The sequence below is a fragment of the Helobdella robusta genome (genome assembly GCF_000326865.2).
Source record: "Helobdella robusta unplaced genomic scaffold HELROscaffold_3, whole genome shotgun sequence".
Taxonomy (NCBI): Eukaryota; Metazoa; Annelida; class Clitellata; order Rhynchobdellida; family Glossiphoniidae; genus Helobdella; species Helobdella robusta.
The window spans coordinates 6,733,082-6,751,974 of NW_008704501.1; the positions used below are offsets into that span (position 1 = coordinate 6,733,082).

The 18,893-nt window shown below is 32.6% G+C and overlaps 4 protein-coding genes across 4 annotated transcripts; 1 reads left to right on the plus strand and 3 right to left on the minus strand.

The window, feature by feature from the left end:
• Window positions 1-972: 972 nt before the first annotated feature.
• Window positions 973-4,405, plus strand: HELRODRAFT_66198 (hypothetical protein; the record flags this gene model as incomplete). The annotated part of the gene is made up of 6 exons (XM_009021585.1): window positions 973-1,081; window positions 1,468-1,578; window positions 1,936-2,046; window positions 2,149-2,289; window positions 3,153-3,262; window positions 4,220-4,405. Coding segments are annotated over 6 exons (768 nt in total), but the record flags the coding sequence as incomplete, so codon positions are not given.
• A 511-nt stretch (window positions 4,406-4,916) lies between these two features.
• On the minus strand, window positions 4,917-7,767 carry HELRODRAFT_188701 (hypothetical protein). The gene is made up of 7 exons (XM_009021586.1): window positions 7,097-7,767; window positions 6,777-6,826; window positions 6,434-6,566; window positions 6,198-6,301; window positions 5,769-5,889; window positions 5,491-5,574; window positions 4,917-5,310 (listed from the first exon to the last, which is right to left on the minus strand). Exons 1-7 carry the CDS (start codon window positions 7,673-7,675, stop codon window positions 5,155-5,157), a joined length of 1,227 nt encoding a protein of 408 aa, XP_009019834.1. The 5' UTR covers window positions 7,676-7,767; the 3' UTR covers window positions 4,917-5,154.
• A 399-nt stretch (window positions 7,768-8,166) lies between these two features.
• Window positions 8,167-9,737, minus strand: HELRODRAFT_65885 (hypothetical protein; the record flags this gene model as incomplete). The annotated part of the gene is made up of 4 exons (XM_009021587.1): window positions 8,167-8,479; window positions 8,679-8,892; window positions 9,158-9,259; window positions 9,587-9,737. Coding segments are annotated over 4 exons (780 nt in total), but the record flags the coding sequence as incomplete, so codon positions are not given.
• Window positions 9,738-10,896: 1,159 nt separating this feature from the next.
• HELRODRAFT_184990 (hypothetical protein) lies at window positions 10,897-17,379 on the minus strand. The gene is made up of 14 exons (XM_009021588.1): window positions 17,212-17,379; window positions 16,648-16,812; window positions 16,328-16,518; window positions 16,083-16,171; window positions 15,726-15,863; window positions 15,223-15,302; window positions 15,003-15,096; window positions 14,823-14,909; window positions 14,552-14,726; window positions 13,456-13,532; window positions 12,885-12,902; window positions 11,855-11,993; window positions 11,422-11,613; window positions 10,897-11,392 (listed from the first exon to the last, which is right to left on the minus strand). Exons 1-13 carry the CDS (start codon window positions 17,242-17,244, stop codon window positions 11,475-11,477), a joined length of 1,425 nt encoding a protein of 474 aa, XP_009019836.1. The 5' UTR covers window positions 17,245-17,379; the 3' UTR covers window positions 10,897-11,392; window positions 11,422-11,474.
• Window positions 17,380-18,893: the final 1,514 nt, after the last annotated feature.

Below are 18,893 nucleotides of genomic sequence, written 5' to 3' on the forward strand. Positions count from 1 at the left end.
TGTTATAAAATGTTAAAATGATTTCTTTCGTACTATTTCAATTTATAGCCGTTAGCGGTTTGGTAAATTTACCAAAACTCTGCTTAGGTTACTTATTTTAAATTACCTACCATTAATACTATAATAATTACTATTTCAAATTATACAAATCTGTTATGTTGTATGCACTAAATTTATATGAAATTTTTAAATGATGATAAGAATGAATGATAAAAATTATATGAATGTGTATTCACACGCATAAAAATACATTTGTTAATTCAGGAGCCACTCCAACTGAACAACTACCATTATACATTACTAGCAAAGATAATTTGACAGAACTTTTCATTGATGGCGTGAAGATAGCTCTGTTACCATACAACAGACCTTGGCAGACACCATTTTTTCAGTACTTGAAACCTCTTTCGCGTTTAATCGCATTGAGAGCAGCTTCAACGACTGACCTCAAGTGCCATGGAGTCCTTGCTTCTATTTCAAATTACTTCATCACGTCGCCGACCAGCTGCAAATGTGCCCAGAGTGGTGGACCCAATTCGGCTGAATTGGGTTTCGATGATTCAAAGTGGGAGGCGGCTGCTGTAACTGGAAAGAACAATGGAAATGTCTCAAATTGCCCCGTTATGGGGCACATAACAAATATTAGTGCTAACGCCGATTGGCTGTGGACTAAAGGTGGCTCACTGGCCATTACCTACTGTCGTTGCTACCTGCGTTAGTTGTACATTTACATGTCAAAAAATATTTATAATTATACATTTAGGATCGGATATGTAGGCCGCATGCACCTACCTCACATGTTTGTTACCAACCAACTGAAACACTTCGTAATTTCGATCTTTATTTCGAAGTTTTATTTTAAATTTTGTTCTGCTTCGCGTTTTCCGCTTTTTATATTTAGGATTGATACATAATTTCGGTTTTCGGTTATTTTAGTGAGTTATTTTTAAAATTACTATCTAAAAAGCACTTTGCGACAAGGCGAACAATCCGTGTTTCAACAACGGAACATGTCTGCCAAACGATAAGAACAAAATTTGCAACTGTCTGAAAGATTTCGAAGGAACTAGGTGTCAATTTGGTTAGTTTTTTGGTTTGTTTAATCTTTAATAATTAATTAAATTTATCAGCCATTGCAATTATTATATTACGGATTGCATTGTCATTATTAGTATTATTAGCAGCGTCTCAATTCTTTTAAAATTTTAAATAAAAATTTGTTAAAAATTAAATGTATATTTCTGCTTTCTAATCTGCTACTAATTCTGAAACTCTTCTCCTAACGACCTCTAACCAATCACATTTCACTTATTAATCCACCGCCCAATCAAGTGACGGTCAAAAGGGTGTTCAAGTCAAATTTCACTCCTGATGAGTTAGATTGATTATTGATAGATTGATCAAAATCAGAATTTATAAAACTATAATTTTGAATGAATAATTAATAATATAAAAAATTATTAATAGTTTCATGTGCAAAAGAGAATCCATGTGCAAATAATGGAACTTGTGTGATTAAAGATGACAAAAAGGAATGTGTCTGTAAGGCCAACTTTGTGGGAAAATACTGCAACATAAGTAAGTAATTTTGTCTTTTTTAAAATTGCAATCTAGCAAAAGTTAGGCATTCTACTTATTCAAAGTTCAAATTATTCCGAAGTAAATTGTCTCATATTAAGTAAGGTTATTGATATCACTGATTCGCTCCTTTCACTACTAGCTGGTACTTTTATCTTATCTTAAAGCTTGAGTAGTTTTTCCTGATATGAATTCATACACAAAATTGAACTATTAATTGTACATTTAATATGACGTCATGCTTTTTCTAAGTCTATCTTTTGATTAGACTGAAGAGATTTAATATTACTAGGGCCTGATTTTAACCTTTCAAAATTCAAATAAATGACACGTCCATCCATTATCAATTTAATTCAGCGTCATGTGCCTCTGCCAATCCGTGTAGAAATAATGGAACCTGCAACACAAATGATTTCAACAAGTATTGCACCTGTCAACCTGGCTTTACTGGACAATTTTGTGAAAATGGTATTAAATATTCATTTTGTTTAAAATGGATAAATTAATATTTTAATGATTTTCTGTAAAAAGTAAATATATATATAAATGAAATATTTATTTGTTGGCTAGACATAAGGAATCCATGCACGAAACAACCCTGCAAAAATGATGCTATATGCATACCAGCACCACCTATCAACAACACTTTCACAGGGGTATACAAATGCAAATGCCAGTTTGGATACACTGGAAAACATTGTGAAACATACAGTTAGTTGGAAATGAGATAACAAAATTTTCATTTTGGCATGAATTGTGTGCCTCATTCTTTTCAGTGCCCAGTTTGGATTTGAAAATAACGGCCATGAACAGTTTGCGTGCTGTTTACATAGATGGTGTGAGGATATACAATTTAACAAATGAAGATGTTTGGGACAAGCCCACCTCACTGACGATCCCTAACTACAGTCGATTAGTGGCTGTTATGGCTGACAACATTGACAGTGCATGTGCTGGGATACTGGCCTCTTCAAACTACGATTATTTTTACTCATCAACAGAATGGAGATGTTCAAATAATGCCAAGTTTGTTGATGAAAATGAAAATATTTCGTTCACTTATAAACTTGCTCTATAGAAGTAATGAATGCTAATTCAATAGATTTTTATCATGGTTTACAAAAATCAACTTTTTTTATATCTATCAGATTGGGATGGGCATCTTGGGAATTTAAGGATTCAAACTGGACAAGGGCCGTTACACGGGGCATTAACAGTGGGACTGGGATGGATTGTTCGAAAGGGATTGTGAAGGAGATCAGCTCTCAAGCCCACTGGATATGGACGAATAGCAGGGAGCATGATATGGTTGTCTACTGCAGGGGCTATTTTGGTGGGTTTCAAAAAACTGATTTAAGTTTTTTGCAGTTTCTATTTCAAAAGTGATGATGAAAATGACGTGGATGATGATGGAAGTTATGAAGATGACGGGAAGTGATGATAAAGATGATGGGTATGATGAAGACGATAAAGACATAAATGTTGAATGTGAAAGGAGTGTTTTTCAAAATAAATGTTTATAAATTGATTGAGATGTTGAATAATGAGGATAGCACTCACTTATTAACTTTCAGATGTTTGCAAGAACAAACCATGTCGCAATGGAGGGGTGTGCAACATGAACCAGCCCAACATATGCACTTGTTTACCTGGCTATTCTGGAATGTTCTGTACATCTTGTAGGGTTTTTTAAAATTCTTTTCAATTCTACTCATTAACAGGCAATTTCTGAATGATGAATTAAGAGAAAAGTTAGAGTGAAAGAATGAGAACTAAAATGTTACATCTACATTAAAATCACTGTTAGGGAGTGTTTAAAAAAAAAGTTTAATTTATAACTGAACATATAATTGAAGGAACAACAAAATATGCATTCATAATGTAAAAATCATGGAATAATTAACGTTGAACCACCTGGCAGTGACACCTAGCACCTTGGATATCACAGCAAAATCTACCATTTCTTCGTTGTACGTTGACAGTTCCGCCAGAAATCTCACCTACCCTGCAATCTGGAATAAAACTGACACACTGAGCATGCACCCACACGCTCGACTTGTGTCTGTGTTTGCACACAATGCCGACGATCTCAACCCCCTCTGCTCCGGCATTCTGAGTAAAATTTTTAAAATAATTTATATTTATTAGTATTTTACTTAATATTTAATAAATTTACTGAATATCATTTTGATAATTTTAAACTTCCCATCAACAATCACTATTACCTTAACCAACGCAGGCACCCTGAACTTGGATTGGCGATGCACAGACAAGCCCAGACCCGGCTGGTTCCTTCTCGGACACAACGACTCTGACTACCTACCGAGCGCATCCCTGGGCGTCAATGGCAACCACAGCACCTGTCCCAAGTACACCCCTGCCATTCCCGGAGTTGGAAATGATGCAAAATGGTTCTGGAACCAGAAAATAAGTGGCCTTGTGGCATTTTGTAGAGGATATATGCGTTGGTCCAATTTTCCATCACGCCTTTTTGTATGCACATTTTATTGCTACCAAAGCTGATTGTTTCAGCCATATATTTTAATAACCATCAATATTTTGTCACAGTTATGACTAACACTGTCTTAAAATCGTTGACTCTCAAAAACGTTTTTATTCGTTTTCAGGTGTATGCCAGAAGGCAGTCATATGCCAAAACGGTGGAAAGTGTAATGATAATAAGCAGAACATCTGCGACTGCTTGCCTGGATACACGGGCACTTACTGTGAACTCAGTAAGTTTTGTTTAGGGGTACTTAAATTTAACTTTAATCCTTATTTAATTCATGTTCATTCCTCGATTAATAATAATAATAATAATAGGTGACTTTGATTTTATTAAACACATGGAATCACTATTTTAATTACTTTAGAATAGAATAAGCTAAAAATTAAATCTTTATGAATAAAAGAAATTTAAATTGAAGAATTAATTAAGCTCGTTGATTAAACATACAAATATTGCCCGTATAGCATTAATAAGCATTAGAGAAAGTTCATAATAAATAAAAACATTATTAACTATGAACAAAATGAAAATCAAACAGAAATAGGTGAAGACGTCCCCAACGCAGTAGCGGTCACAGATGATTTTGGCAAGGATTTGGAAATCGAAAAATCCACTCCTAGGGCAGAGGTCGCCGATCATGTTAACAAGAAAAATTTGGCTGGTAGCGATTCGAAAAATAAGAAAAAAGATTTTCTGCAAAATTTCTTCGGCCGGCTGTGGTCAATTATATAAAATTACGAATCATTCGGCGATTACCGTCATTTTTCGTGAATTAAATTGTGTTATTCGTTAAATCGCCATCTCTGCAAAAATTACAAGACATCTATCCTTAGATTATTATTCCAATTTTATACTACAAATACATTTTTATCGGTAAAATAATAATAAAACTAGCAGCTTTTGATATAGAATTGAAATTTGTTTGAAATCATCAAGTATAAATAAAAAAATTACACAAAAATATAACAAAAAACATTGAACTGATTAGTAAATGGATACAAAATTTGACTCCTATATCAAAATTTAAGAAAAACTAAGAGAACTGAGAGAAACTATTGAACATTTGATTAATTTATCCTTAGGTGTGCATCTTTCTGTATTGGCCTCTGGTACGGGTGGCCCAACATCTGCGAAAAGCATTTGTACAATTCTGCGGGTTTTGAGGCTCCCATTATATAGGAGACCCCTTGGAAGTCCAGGGTGCATAGGTTCTTGAAGATTTGCTGTTGTGTTTGGAAATATGATGTTGATTAATATCTGAAAGGGCGAGTAAGAAATAACGTTTGTGTGTTTCTGTCTGATTGTGTGCGTATATACGTGTTTAATACGTGTCGCGATGGTATTAATTAATGGTAACTATAAAAATGACGTAGTGGCCCATGAAATTCTGCTGCACTACTAACAGTAGAATTGTTATCATTGATTGTTTCATTATAAAGGTAGATGACGTCCATTACGAATTGTTCGGATTTCTGAAAGAATTCATTCTTTAGGGGAAAAGAAAAATATTTTTTAATCTTCCAAACAAACGATTATGCTAAAACTAAGTTAAAAAATTGATTACAAGAGACGTATTTTCCAAAAAATTAATTTATATAAAAATAAAACATGTCAAACACTTTTCCAAAACAAAACTTTATACCAAAATAAATACTTGAAAAAAAATAACGCCAAAACTAACATGCACTAAATCAATGGCAGGTATGTGGAATTGCCTGGCATAAATGAGGATAGCCCTATAGACATACGCCGGGGTCTTCATTTCATCTATGGATTCCTGGTTCATGGTGATGCGCTTCTGTCTGTGTTTGAAGGGGTGTAGGGTCATTCAGGGCAAATTTGTAAATTTGAGAAAAACGAAAAATGTACGTAAATCATAATAATAAAAGGAGTATGAACTAGGATATGGTAAAATGGTAATAAAAAGAACACACACACACACACTAGTGTGCGTGCGTTGTGTGCGAGTGTGTCTAATACCTCTGAAGACTAACCAAGAGAGAATTATTACTAATACTTATAAAAGACGCCAAGTAGTATAATACTATTGTATAATATATTGTAATGTGTATTGTTTAATAATACTAATAGTATAATAATTATTGCAGACATTGTTTGAAATATTGAATTCACGTCTAATTCAACGGCATCTGACTCTGGCAACTCTTTCAACATGTCTAAAATTCTGAAGATGTCACTGGTGAAATCAGTCACCTACAATAATTATCAAATAATTGAGATAATTTAAGGAATGAAAAGAATGGATGCGTGTGTGTGTGGTGTGTATGTATGAATGAATAAATGGTTGGGTAAGTGAATAAAAGAATGCATAGACAAACTGCCTACCCATAAAGCCGTTTTACTGAGAAGGATAATGGAATATTCATGTAATTTGTTGATTCGAGATTTGTTGACCATGAAAATATGCATGGCTTTTTTAAGATACTGGATGAATGGAGGAGTATTTACTGGTTGATCGCTTGTAAGGAAGAAAAGTTTTGCTTATTTATCTTTTATTTATATAAGTTGTAAATGATTTTTTCAAATTAAATAAAAAATGAAATATTAATTTATTTTAAATAGTAATTAATAACAGTTATTATTTATAAAATAAAATAAAAATACAGATCTACTGTGAAATAATTAATGAGTCATTAAACTAATAACTAAAAATAAATAAATAAACTACTCATTGAATGTTGTATGAAACATTTCCTTTGATATGTCGATACAGAATATCTGAAATGATCAAATTAATTTTAATTTAAAATATATTAATTTAAAATTTATGTCATTCATTTCTTTGTTCATTTATATTAATTAATATTAACTATAAAATAATTAATTTAGAACATAAATTAGCCAAAGAGAGCTTGTATCTCTTTCAAAATATTGAAGAAAAAAAGAAAGAGAAAAAAGAATAAAATAAATGAGTGACTATAAGAATGGACAAACAAATAAACAACTCATTATAGAATAAATGTCAGTTATCTTTCTACCTCCACTTACAATTTTTTCTTTACAATTGATTGCAGGGACCGTCCTACTGACTTTCTTGACATTACTGCCAAACGAAAGTGACATTGGCAACGAATAAGAACCGGATCGACGGGGAACGTTTTCAGTGGCATCGGCAACGCCATCTTCACAACTGCTGTTAGGATTGTCTGTGGGTTCTCTTTTCCTAACAGTGGAATGATGAGATGTTGATGGCAAGTTTTCCTTTGCTGAGTCGTTTTTTTTCAAAAGTATTTGGGATTCGGAATGAGATGAAAATGACGATGACGTCGACGGTTTTTCCCTACTAGAATCTTTTTCTTTTTGTTTCCGTGGAAAATCGAAAATATTTTGAAATTGATAATCAGTTAGGAAATCATTTTCAAGTTTGTCAGTGTTGGGCGGGGGTCTCTTGATAGTCGTCGCAGAGGAAGGAAGGGAATTAAAGCTACTGTTGTTAGGTTTATCTTTATTAATATTACCGTTAGGATTAGGCGCACTACTCGAAGAAGACGAAGACGAGATGTTTGCGCGTTGTTGCTGACTGCCAACTCGCTTTCTTTTTTCATCTTTCGGCGAACTAAACTCCATTTTTACGAAGTTTCAATGCTAAATTTAAATTTCACAAAAAGAAAAAATTACGAATATTTCAATAGTCGATGCGGATGAATTTTTTTAATTCATCAATTCATCTTTTAATATTTATTTACGTAAAATCCATGAAAGTTGATTTAAAAGTCTGGAAAGACCAGTAGCATTTTGAAAATATTCTATCTAAGTTAAAAATTTCAAATAAACTTAGAATTATTAGTTAATAGTTAAAGCTAATTAATAGTTGAAGCTTATTAATATTTAAAACTCTTTGTTAAGAATTTTGCACAAAGTAAACCCGAAATCAAAACGAAGAATCCTCTTATCTGGTATCCACACATATGTGCTTGAAATCACGTAAAAACAGCATGACACGCCACTTCAGATTTTCAATATTTATTAATTAAATAAAACAGAAAATAAAGTAAATAACTAAACAATCATATACACGTAAATATATACACATGACAATCAATCCGCAAAAAATAGTTTCAGCTGTGGCTAGCGAGTACATTGAAAAAATGAAAAACTTCATCCCTGTCAAAGACCGCCACCTCTGTATTACAGGCTTCACAATGTACTGGGTGATACATTTCATGTTCACCGTCATCGCCATCTTCCCTGTTATCATTATTATCATTAGAAGCAGCATTAGTTTCTTCCACTGAAGCAGTTCTACCGTTTTTTTTCTGTTTCTTTGATTTGTTTTTTTCATCTTTGAGTGAGTACTTCAGAACTTCATTGCGTATTACTCTACAGTTTGTGACGAACATGGCTCTGTACTGTGAGTTGTACATGGAATGCCTGCAAAAATCATATGGAACATTTAAGAATCTTTGAAACTTAATATTGTAGAGATATGCTGTTGTTATTAGATTGATGTGGTAGAAATTATTTTTGTTTGCTTAGTTAGGTAATATTCTCAATACCTTAAGAAAAAATTATTTATTAATTATTGATGTAAAATTAAATAAAAATATAATTTAAAGAAACACTTAAAAACCTTTGGCAATCTAAGCAGAGTAAGATCATACAGCAAGGGCAGTTCAAAACAGCATCACTGTTAGGAAGCTTCAGAGATTTTTTGTTGGATCCACTTTTAGTTGGTTGATATTTTCTACGTTGTTTGTTCACCCATCTCTGATCTTCCTCATCCATGTCCGGATCGTACAATAGTTCATCATTCGTTAACACTGGGTGATTTTTCTTTTTTTCAGCTGCATGTAAGGAAATAATATTTAAATAAATGGTGGAATTTTTAATCTAACGTAAATCATTGAATTTTTAAATTCAAATTTTATCGATTTTATCATTTTCTAACAATGATCACTAGAAAACAATGAAAACTAAATCAAAATGTATAAAAAGAAAAGTTAAGTTAATATTACATGATTAAATAAATAAAATTGTAACATGTGTGCACACACAAACACACACACACACACACACATAAACCAAACACATACACACACACACATATACACACACACACATACATACCATCACTAGAGGCCTCATCATCTGAGTCGAAATAAATATTGTTGTAGTATCCCATTCCAGCTTTGTTACTACTTCCACTTTTATCTGCTGGATCTGTCAAAAAATTTTTAATATTTTAAAACACTGATATCCAAGCAATTATATAAATATCTCAACCAGAATAATAACAATAATCATACTAATTTGAATAGTTGAGAATACAATTATATAAATATCTCAACCAGAATAATAACAATAATCATACTAATTTGAATAGTTGAGAATACTAATATGAAAATACTAAATAAACTTATATATGCTATTTTAGTAATTTTAGGATAATAAACAGGTAAATCTAAAAAAACTAAATTAAAAATTGATTTAGTGACTAAACTCATTAAACAAACAAAAAAATAAAAAAATATAGCAAACTTTGAGAATCAGGTTGACAGCTTTCAAATTTTTTCATTTCATCATTCAACTCTTCACTCATTTCCAATTCAAATTCATCTTCAGTGGATGATGACACCTCATCAATCTCGAGTTTGTTCTGTTGTTTCTTCTTCTTTGGAGTAGCACCATGGGCACCATTTAAATCGAGGTATGTTGAGTCATTAAACTTTTTTCTACTTCTGTTGCACTCTTCTTCCTCTGAATCTGAACTGTTTTTGTCGTTGTTAAATAAATTTTTAATATTAATTCATAATTTAACTGTCGACAAAAGTAAAAAATAAAAATAAGAGCCAGGCATGGTTAATTAATTAATTAAATATTAAAATTAAATTGACTAACAAAAAATAATTTACAAAGCATTATTATAAAAAAATTTTAATTACCTCGTGTCATATAGGAAATCGTCAGAAAAGTTAAATTTTACTCTTGACGACTTCATTTCGTATTTGTAAAAAAAATTAAGCTGAATATTGTCAGTAATTGCTATATCACCAACACAGTGTTGTAACTTCCAACGATAGTCAAGAGTTCGTTTATCCGTTGGTTCAAGATCTCCGATAGATGAACACAACTAATTTAATCGCAAACTAAGTCGAACGTTTATTTATACTAGGAGTAACATAAACAATAAATTACTCTTAAAAATCGTAAAGTCACTTACAAAGTGACTTTTTTACAACCTTTTTTTATTAGCTCCGCCTCTTAATTAAATACTCAAGCGCTTCACTTCAAATCTTATATAGTGACTTTTTTTTTACAACCGTTTTTATTACTAGCTCCGCCTCTTAATTAAATACTCAAGCGCTTCACTTAATTTCTACCAACTAATTCTTTTTTTTCAATGAAGATTTTAACGGCACTGCAGCTACCAAGGTGGTGCCATAATGTGCCAGTAATTTTGATTATTTTTCCCTAATTTTTGTTTTATTTTAATTATTTTGTTTTAATTTTTTTAATCCTTATCTAATTCTTATTCTAATTCTTATCTCGCCTTCACGTCTGTAACAGTATTCAACAAAGACGACTATTTCAAAATTGAATTGTTTATTTTGTTTTTCTTTGAACTATTGAGGGATGTAAGTATTCGATTCTAGGTACTCTAAACACAAGAGGATGTAGAATGAAAGGAGTTTAAGCCTAAGCACGACTATCCCTCGTTACTAAATGGCAAAGTTAAACATTTCGACTTTGTAATAAAAATTGCGTACAACAGATTATCTAATCTAACTCTATGAATAGCAATGAAAATCAAGTCTGCTGCAGAACAGGAACGAACACAACTTTGAGAATTATATCTGACAACTTTATCGAAGAATACACGCGTCAATAAAGAACTTTGTGATAAAAAAAAAAAAAAAAAAATTTAATTGAAAACAAATTTTCATTGTTACAAAATTAAAAACATCGTTCACTTACATGTTTTTAAATGTTTACAGTGTTTCATATTTTAAAAATAGCCAGCCAGCCAGATGATAATGTGTTTGATAAGCTGTTATAGTCCATTAATGGTTTATATTATACGTAAGTTGAAAGGATTTTTGATTCATATTAAACACATTATACACACACAAATACATGTCGCCACAAAATCACACACACATTTAGTGCTAAATGTTTATAGTGTTGATTCCAGAAAAATTTCAAAATTACAATAAATTAACAACAAAAATTATACTTTATATCATATCATCCAAATATCTTCCTTTCACTTTCTTCTTGCATTTTCTACCTCATTTTCTCATTATTTTTAACTTTTTCTCATTCACTAACTCAATTACTCATTAAAAATTAATGAGTTAATTAATTAATTAATGATTAATTCATTCAATCAATCTCTCTCTTTTACTTTTTCCGTTCCCTCACTCCACTAATTGAATTCTCTGTTAGAGAGAACGATGGGAGCCACTAGGGTCCAGCCGTAGATAGCCAGGCAGACCCAGCTTGACGAGATCTTCACCCACATAGCCGGTTCGTTGCTCACCATGTACTTTATGTCAGCTGACGGTCTGGTGTTTATTATTTATATTATTTATTAGTACAGTATTACGTTTATTTGTTGCTTATCTGCTTATTGCTTATCTTGATGATAAATAAGATTAACAGCAAGATTTTATGAAAAATCTGACAGCAAGATTTTATGAAAAATCTGTTTAATTAATTATTGAATGACTGGAAAACGACAGACAAGTTTAAAAAAATCGATCAATCGACCGACCAACCAAATAACCAACCAATCGACCCACATACTTGTACCAATGGGTCAGGGTCATCATGATGTAGAGTGATGCGAGCAGGAAGATGAAGTGGAAGAAACTGTAGCTGTAAGCAACTCCATCACCTTCATCATCGATCGATTTTCCACCAGATTCGCCGGCGTCGGCTGATGCTGGTGACGACGATGTTGGAAATGTTTACGGTGAAGATGATGATGGTTATAGTGATGATGTTGATGATGATGATGATTATGGTAATGATAACGATACTGTTGAAGATAATGATGACAATAATAGCCATGATAGGATGATCATAGTAACACTGACGACGGCGATGATGATGATTTGAATGATGGTGACAATGATGTTGATAATGATAATTATGATTATTAATATTTCAGTGATAACAACAACAATAATAAGCATTGATCAATCAATCTTCATAATGATTTATGAAATTAACTTTTAAAATCTTTTAAAATGAGTAAATAATTTTTCATTTACAAATTATAATTAGTTAGCAAAGTTAATAAGCCAATTATGTTATAGCTAATTAATTATTATATGTAGTATAATAAGCAGAAATTAAATTACCAAAAAACTAATTAATTTTGTTAACTTGAAAAAAAAAACAATTTTAGAAAAATAATTATTGAATAAAAAAACTTTGATAGCATGGTAAATGAATAAATGAAATGAAGACAAACAGACGGACAGTGATACAGGCTAGGAAATATAGACCAAAAGACATAAACAAAGAGACATAGACCAAGAGACATAAACAAAGAGACACAGACAAAGAGACACAGACACAGACAAACAGATAGGTAGTTGAAATGTAAAAAGATAGAAGAATATACGAAAAGGATATATAGAAAAACCACAGACAGACAAAGACTGATAGATAGATAGATAGATAGATAGATAGATAGATAGATAGATAGAGAGACAGGCAGACAGACACAGACGCACAGGCAGAAAGATAGGATCGTCAGAAAATAAATGAATGAATTAAAAAAATTCCAACTAAAACAAAAGAAGAAACTAAACAAAACCAGTGATACCTTGATTAATTATCAAATCTGGAAAAATCAGGTGAACAACAATTATAAATATATGAACAAGCAAATCAAGTCTCTTTCTCTCTCTCTCCATATTAACACACACATGCACACAACATGCAAGTCAATAGTAATTTGATAATTAGCATTCCGAATTAATACCATAGACACACGTAACATGCTATTGTTGTGTGGTGCGTGTTTGCGCGTGTGTTAATACTATCTGTGTATAAATTTAGGATACTTAATTAATTAAAAAAATTTATAGAATAATAATAATAAAATTTAATCACATTATTCTTGCACATGCCGTTCTTATAGTCCTAAAATTCTTAAATAAAATAACATCCTGTATAGTAAAATACAATTGCGTCATCGTCATCATTACCACCATCATCATTATCGTTACCACCATCATCATCACCACCACGACCACCACCATCATCATCACCACCACGACCACCACCATCATCATCACCACCACGACCACCACCATCATCATCACCACCACGACCACCACCATCATCATCACCACCACGACCACATCGTCGTCGTCATCACCTCACTCACTCACTTTCATCATCTAGTATCCCATCCTGTCTTCCGGTAATGTTCAGTTTAGTCATATTATTCATCGAGCTCGTCCTTATACTATTCACGCATAATTAATAATAATAATAATAACCGTAAATGTAATAATATAAATAATAATAATAATGATAGATATATTACTGCTATGGCTGACGTTGTTGCTGTGGTTTTTTAATCTATAAAAACCAAACGGACACAAAAAAGAACATAAGTTCGAATAAGTTGCTAAATTAATTTCATTCATTAGATCGAAAAATTTAAAAAATTAAACTCGGATGAACGAAAATTGAAACAAAATAATATGCGACAACCAGCACAAAATCTGACAGGCAACAAATTAAAAAAGGTACTGACATAAAACCAAAAAAAAAACAGCACCAAAGCGCCATCTATCTATCCCCCAGCGTAATTCAATTCTTAATTCATCTAGAGAAAATTTAAAAAATTCTACCGTCACGGATACTTAATACGTTACTACTAAGTAATACTGTGTGTTTTGAGTTACCATGCTCACGACAACTACCAGAAAAAGTTACGAATTCGATCATTTATCTAAATATTTAATTATAGTTACCATTTAAATATAATCACTATTTAATTATAATATATATTTAATTATAATTATTTGTTTCATTTCAACAACCCTCAGTCAAAGCAGCAATCTCGTCAGAGGGCTTCCTCATTATTTTTCCGTACATCGTCGACTTAATGCTAATTAGTGAGCGTGTGTGTGTTTTACATATGCAAGGATTTTTGTTCATATTCAAGATAAATAAAGACAAATAATAAAAACAAATAATAATAATAACTACATTATTAATAATATTTCTCTCTTAAATTATTTTCAAAGACAAATAGCCCACACGACACAGGTGAATATATCTGAATTCACGCACTACATACATTGCATGTGATAGCTTCTGGGATCACTTTGCGTTCGAATCCAGTCACTGCAACAGCAGCAGGATCAGGCGTCTTAGCTATTACGCCATCCGTATATTCTAATATTCTTTAGGTATTTGCGTCTAGATTTATGTATTTAAATGACATCAACACATCCCATGATCACCACCAAAGACCTCGAATATAGCACACAGGCAAGGAAGATAGCCAGGGAGAGGATACTCTTCCAATCAAGACCAACACCATTCGAGATATCCATGTATCCGTCCGTACTGTTGCCGCCGGGAATAGAGGAGTTAGTGGGATACAGAGGTTTCAGGATTTCAGTGAATGAGGGATTGCAGCTGTGATCTGTTGTAAGGTACACCATCCATCAATCAGTCCAACAATCAACCAACCCATCAACCAATCAATCAACCCACCAACCAACAAAACAATTCAACCAACTTGGATTATTAGTCATGGCGGACCAAGTGAGGTACATGGTATAGAGGGTGATCAGAGAAGACTGCAGCAATCCAGATCTTGGATTGGCTGGTCGATTAATTATGCAAATAATTTATGTTAATTTATAGATAATTATGCCTAATTATGATAGTATATCATGTATATCATCGTGCAACCGACCTTCCTGTATCTTGGGTAGAATAGAGCAGACGGATAGCACAAAGCAGATGATAAGGTTGAATGAGACAAAGAATTTGTGCAATCCACAATCACCCTAAATAAATTAATTTTTTCAATTTAAATCCCCTTCAAAATTTTCAGTAATAAGCAACAACAACAATAATATATTCATCATCATCACCATCGTCATCATCATCGTCGTCAACATCACGTGACTAACATCATGGGCATAGTAAATGTAAAAAATGACGACCAGGGTTAAGGATAGGGCATAGAACAGCACCGTGAAGAAGAGGAGCCCTATGATGATGATGATGATGATGCTAATGTTATTGGTGATGATGTTGACGATGATAAGAATGATGATGGTTATAATAGTAATGAGTAAGAGGATGATGTTACGGAGATGATGTTACATTGATGATTACTAAAGTTTGACAGAATGAGTAGAAACCACAGTGAAAGATAATTAGTGACATAATGGCCGAAATCTAATTAACTCTATTTTAATTGCGCGTGTGATTGCACACTAACAAACACGCACACACGCAAAGACACACACTCAGGCAAACAGTTAGACAGACACACGCACACACATTAACGTCTCCTTACTTATTTCTTCACAATCTTCTTAAAACACTACTAACTCACAAACTTATCAACTAATCAGTTACTCATTCCTTAACTCACCATATACCAATTCATTCATTCATCAAAACCAACCAGCAAACCAGGCCTTCGACTCAGTTTCCTCATAGCGACCGATCCACTTTTCATTCCAGGAATGGGCGAAATCGACAAGAAGGATGAGTTGGATGAGGATGAAGACGAACGCTCCGATCATCCCAATCACCATCCAGGCTGTTGGTGATGTCCGTGATATGATGAGTTTGGGAATGAGATGAAAGAGAAAGAGAGAGAGAGAGAGAGAAAGAGAGAGAGAAAGAGAGAGAGAAAGAGATGACGAAGAGTGAATGAAGATGATGGTTATGAGGATGATGATGGTAACATAATGATGTGATGAGATGGTGATAAGTAGAATTCTGAGTGAGATGGTGATAGGATGATGTGGCTAAACACCTTGTCTGAACTTCAACTCATTTTCTCCAGTTATAAAGAAAGCCCCAATGCAGATCCCAACTAGCAATAGGATTTTAAAGAACCAAAACCTGCAGCAGTTATAATAATGAAATCATTTTAAAGGATGCCAAATTTTGTCAGCAAAAAACAAACCACCAACAAAAACATCAACTCTGACAACAATTCAACAACAACGATACCATCAACAACAACGATACCATCAACAACAACAATTAAAAACGTACCCATTCTGAACAGCAGATCTAGGATCTTTGGATGTCTTAACGTTGATCATGATGACGCAGAGGAGGAAGAAGAAGCAAGCCATTGAGAAACAAACCTTGTAGACAGCCATGTAGCCAACGAATGATTGACAGTCAAGAGACGGAATCGTGTAACCGGGGATGAAAGTTGTCGGCTTGCACAAAAAATCAAGCTGGAAAATTTTTAAAGAATATTCTACACCAATATTACCGCAGCCATATTTTTGGTGTTATAACAGTTTATTAATTAATTTAAGTAAATTAAAAAAAACAAATAAAACCACAAATTCCGAATCACGAACCTTGGCCAGCTGTGCACCGACGGAGGGGTTCAGCATGATGCACGCCACAATGGTGCCCAATAAGAGGACAATGGCATATGCAATTCTAGTGGCCACCGAGTTACGAGTCGATGGGCACATGCTACAGCATAAACTGCAGGCTGCATTGCCGAAGCAACAGGCCACCTAGTGAGAACACATTAATTCAATAATTAGCTAATAAAAATGTGTATTTTATATGAAAAAAGTAGTTATCAATATTTTAAAACTAAGGGCTTATCCTTATATGACAATAACACATGTATAGTAGACATCATTATAAATTATTTCATTACCATCTGCTGGCATCTGTGTGGTGGGTGACACAACCATAAAGTTTTTTCACTACTATAGTATTACTATTACTAATATAAATATTTATTTCCCACTATTTAGAACGAGATGACTTACCTACGTCGATTTTTCATGTACAAATTAAATTTCTTGTAGTTTAAAAATTTGAAAGAACTGAACAACGAAGATTAATCTTTCTTCTCATTGTTCTTTTATTTATTTTTAATTTTTTGAAGAAAAAAAACTAATAACCGAAGAAGCCAGAGAGCCAACAACACAACCCATCTTAGATTTAATTAATTATTTAATGACAAAATTGAATTATTTATCTTAAAATTTAAATATCATTTGCAGGTGCTAAAGTCGGAGATTTCCCTAATTACTAATTTTTTTCCTTATGAAAATTAGTTGCTAAAAATAAACAGATGATCTGCGTGCGCGTTCGTTACGTTTGCAACGTTCACTTTTAACCACTTTTAACCAATTAAAATTTTTTTTGACTGATGATTCTAATTGATGGTATAGATGGATTGAGCCATGATATATATGGTTTGAACTTTATAGTTTGGATCAAACTATTGGTTGTTTTTAGTAATTTATTATTTTTTTTTCATAATTTTGCATTAAAATCTGTATTAATTTCTATAAAAATAGTGTTTCGGACACTTTCTTTATGGTAAGTAGTGATAAAAAACTAATTTGATAATCAAAAAGGTTAAAGTCAAAAATCCCTTCTGGATGTTAGAATCATATGCCCAACTGCCCGTATTCACAGAGATCACATCCGCACTGCTCATTATCCGTACCACATCCGCACTCGCGAAAAGACAACCTAAATCGGCCGTCTTAATCTCATGTTTAAAATTAGAAGATAGCAACACTAGAAGGCAGTCTATTTACAATATAATTTTAGTCAGACAGCTGATAAATCTGCTGAGAAGACATCTTTCAATTTAAAAAATTTCTAATTTAATAATTGAAACAACATCGGCTAAAACAACAAGAAGAACATAAACGACGACGTAAAAACAACATTTTTTAACCTGAAAAATTGAAAATTTAATTTTGCTGGTGGTTTTTTGAATAACGCACTTTTCGCAGGGGTTTGAAAATTTTGGGTCTCTAATAAAAATGCACACCAAAATGCTCATCAAATTGTGTATATATTCAAGTGTGAGATATTATACACGTACATCAACACCGGCAAAAGGGAGCAAGCATACAACAAGATATAAAAGCACATACAACACATCCGTCTATCCATACACATGCATGTATACATGTATGTGTATATATACAAATCAAATCAAATCGTTTATTATGAACAAACAATAAATTTGTTACAAAATGGGGCATTCCAAAAGAGTAAATCTTAACTAAGCGGAATGTCCAACATTTTTCTGGTCCTTTTCTCTGGAACTCTCTACCTAATTCTCTGACTACTTCTCCATCTCTTGCGAAGTTCAGAGCGGATCTCAGGACCCATCTGTTTTCAAAATTCATTGAGGAGCGCTGTTGAACATCGCGGAAATAGCGCTTTATAAGCTGATTGATTGATTGATTGATTGATTGATTGATTGATTGATTGATTGATTGATTGATTGATTGATTGATTGATTGATTGATTGATTGATTGATTGATTGATTGATTGATTGATTGATTGATTGATTGATTGATTGATTGATTGATTGATTGATTGATTGATTGATTGATTGATTGATTGATTGATTGATTGATTGATTGATTGATTGATTGATTGATTGATTGATTGATTGATTGATTGATTGATTGATTGATTGATTGATTGATTGATTGATTGATTGATTGATTGATTGATTGATTGATTGATTGATTGATTGATTGATTGATTGATTGATTGATTGATTGATTGATTGATTGATTGATTGATTGATTGATTGATTGATTGATTGAT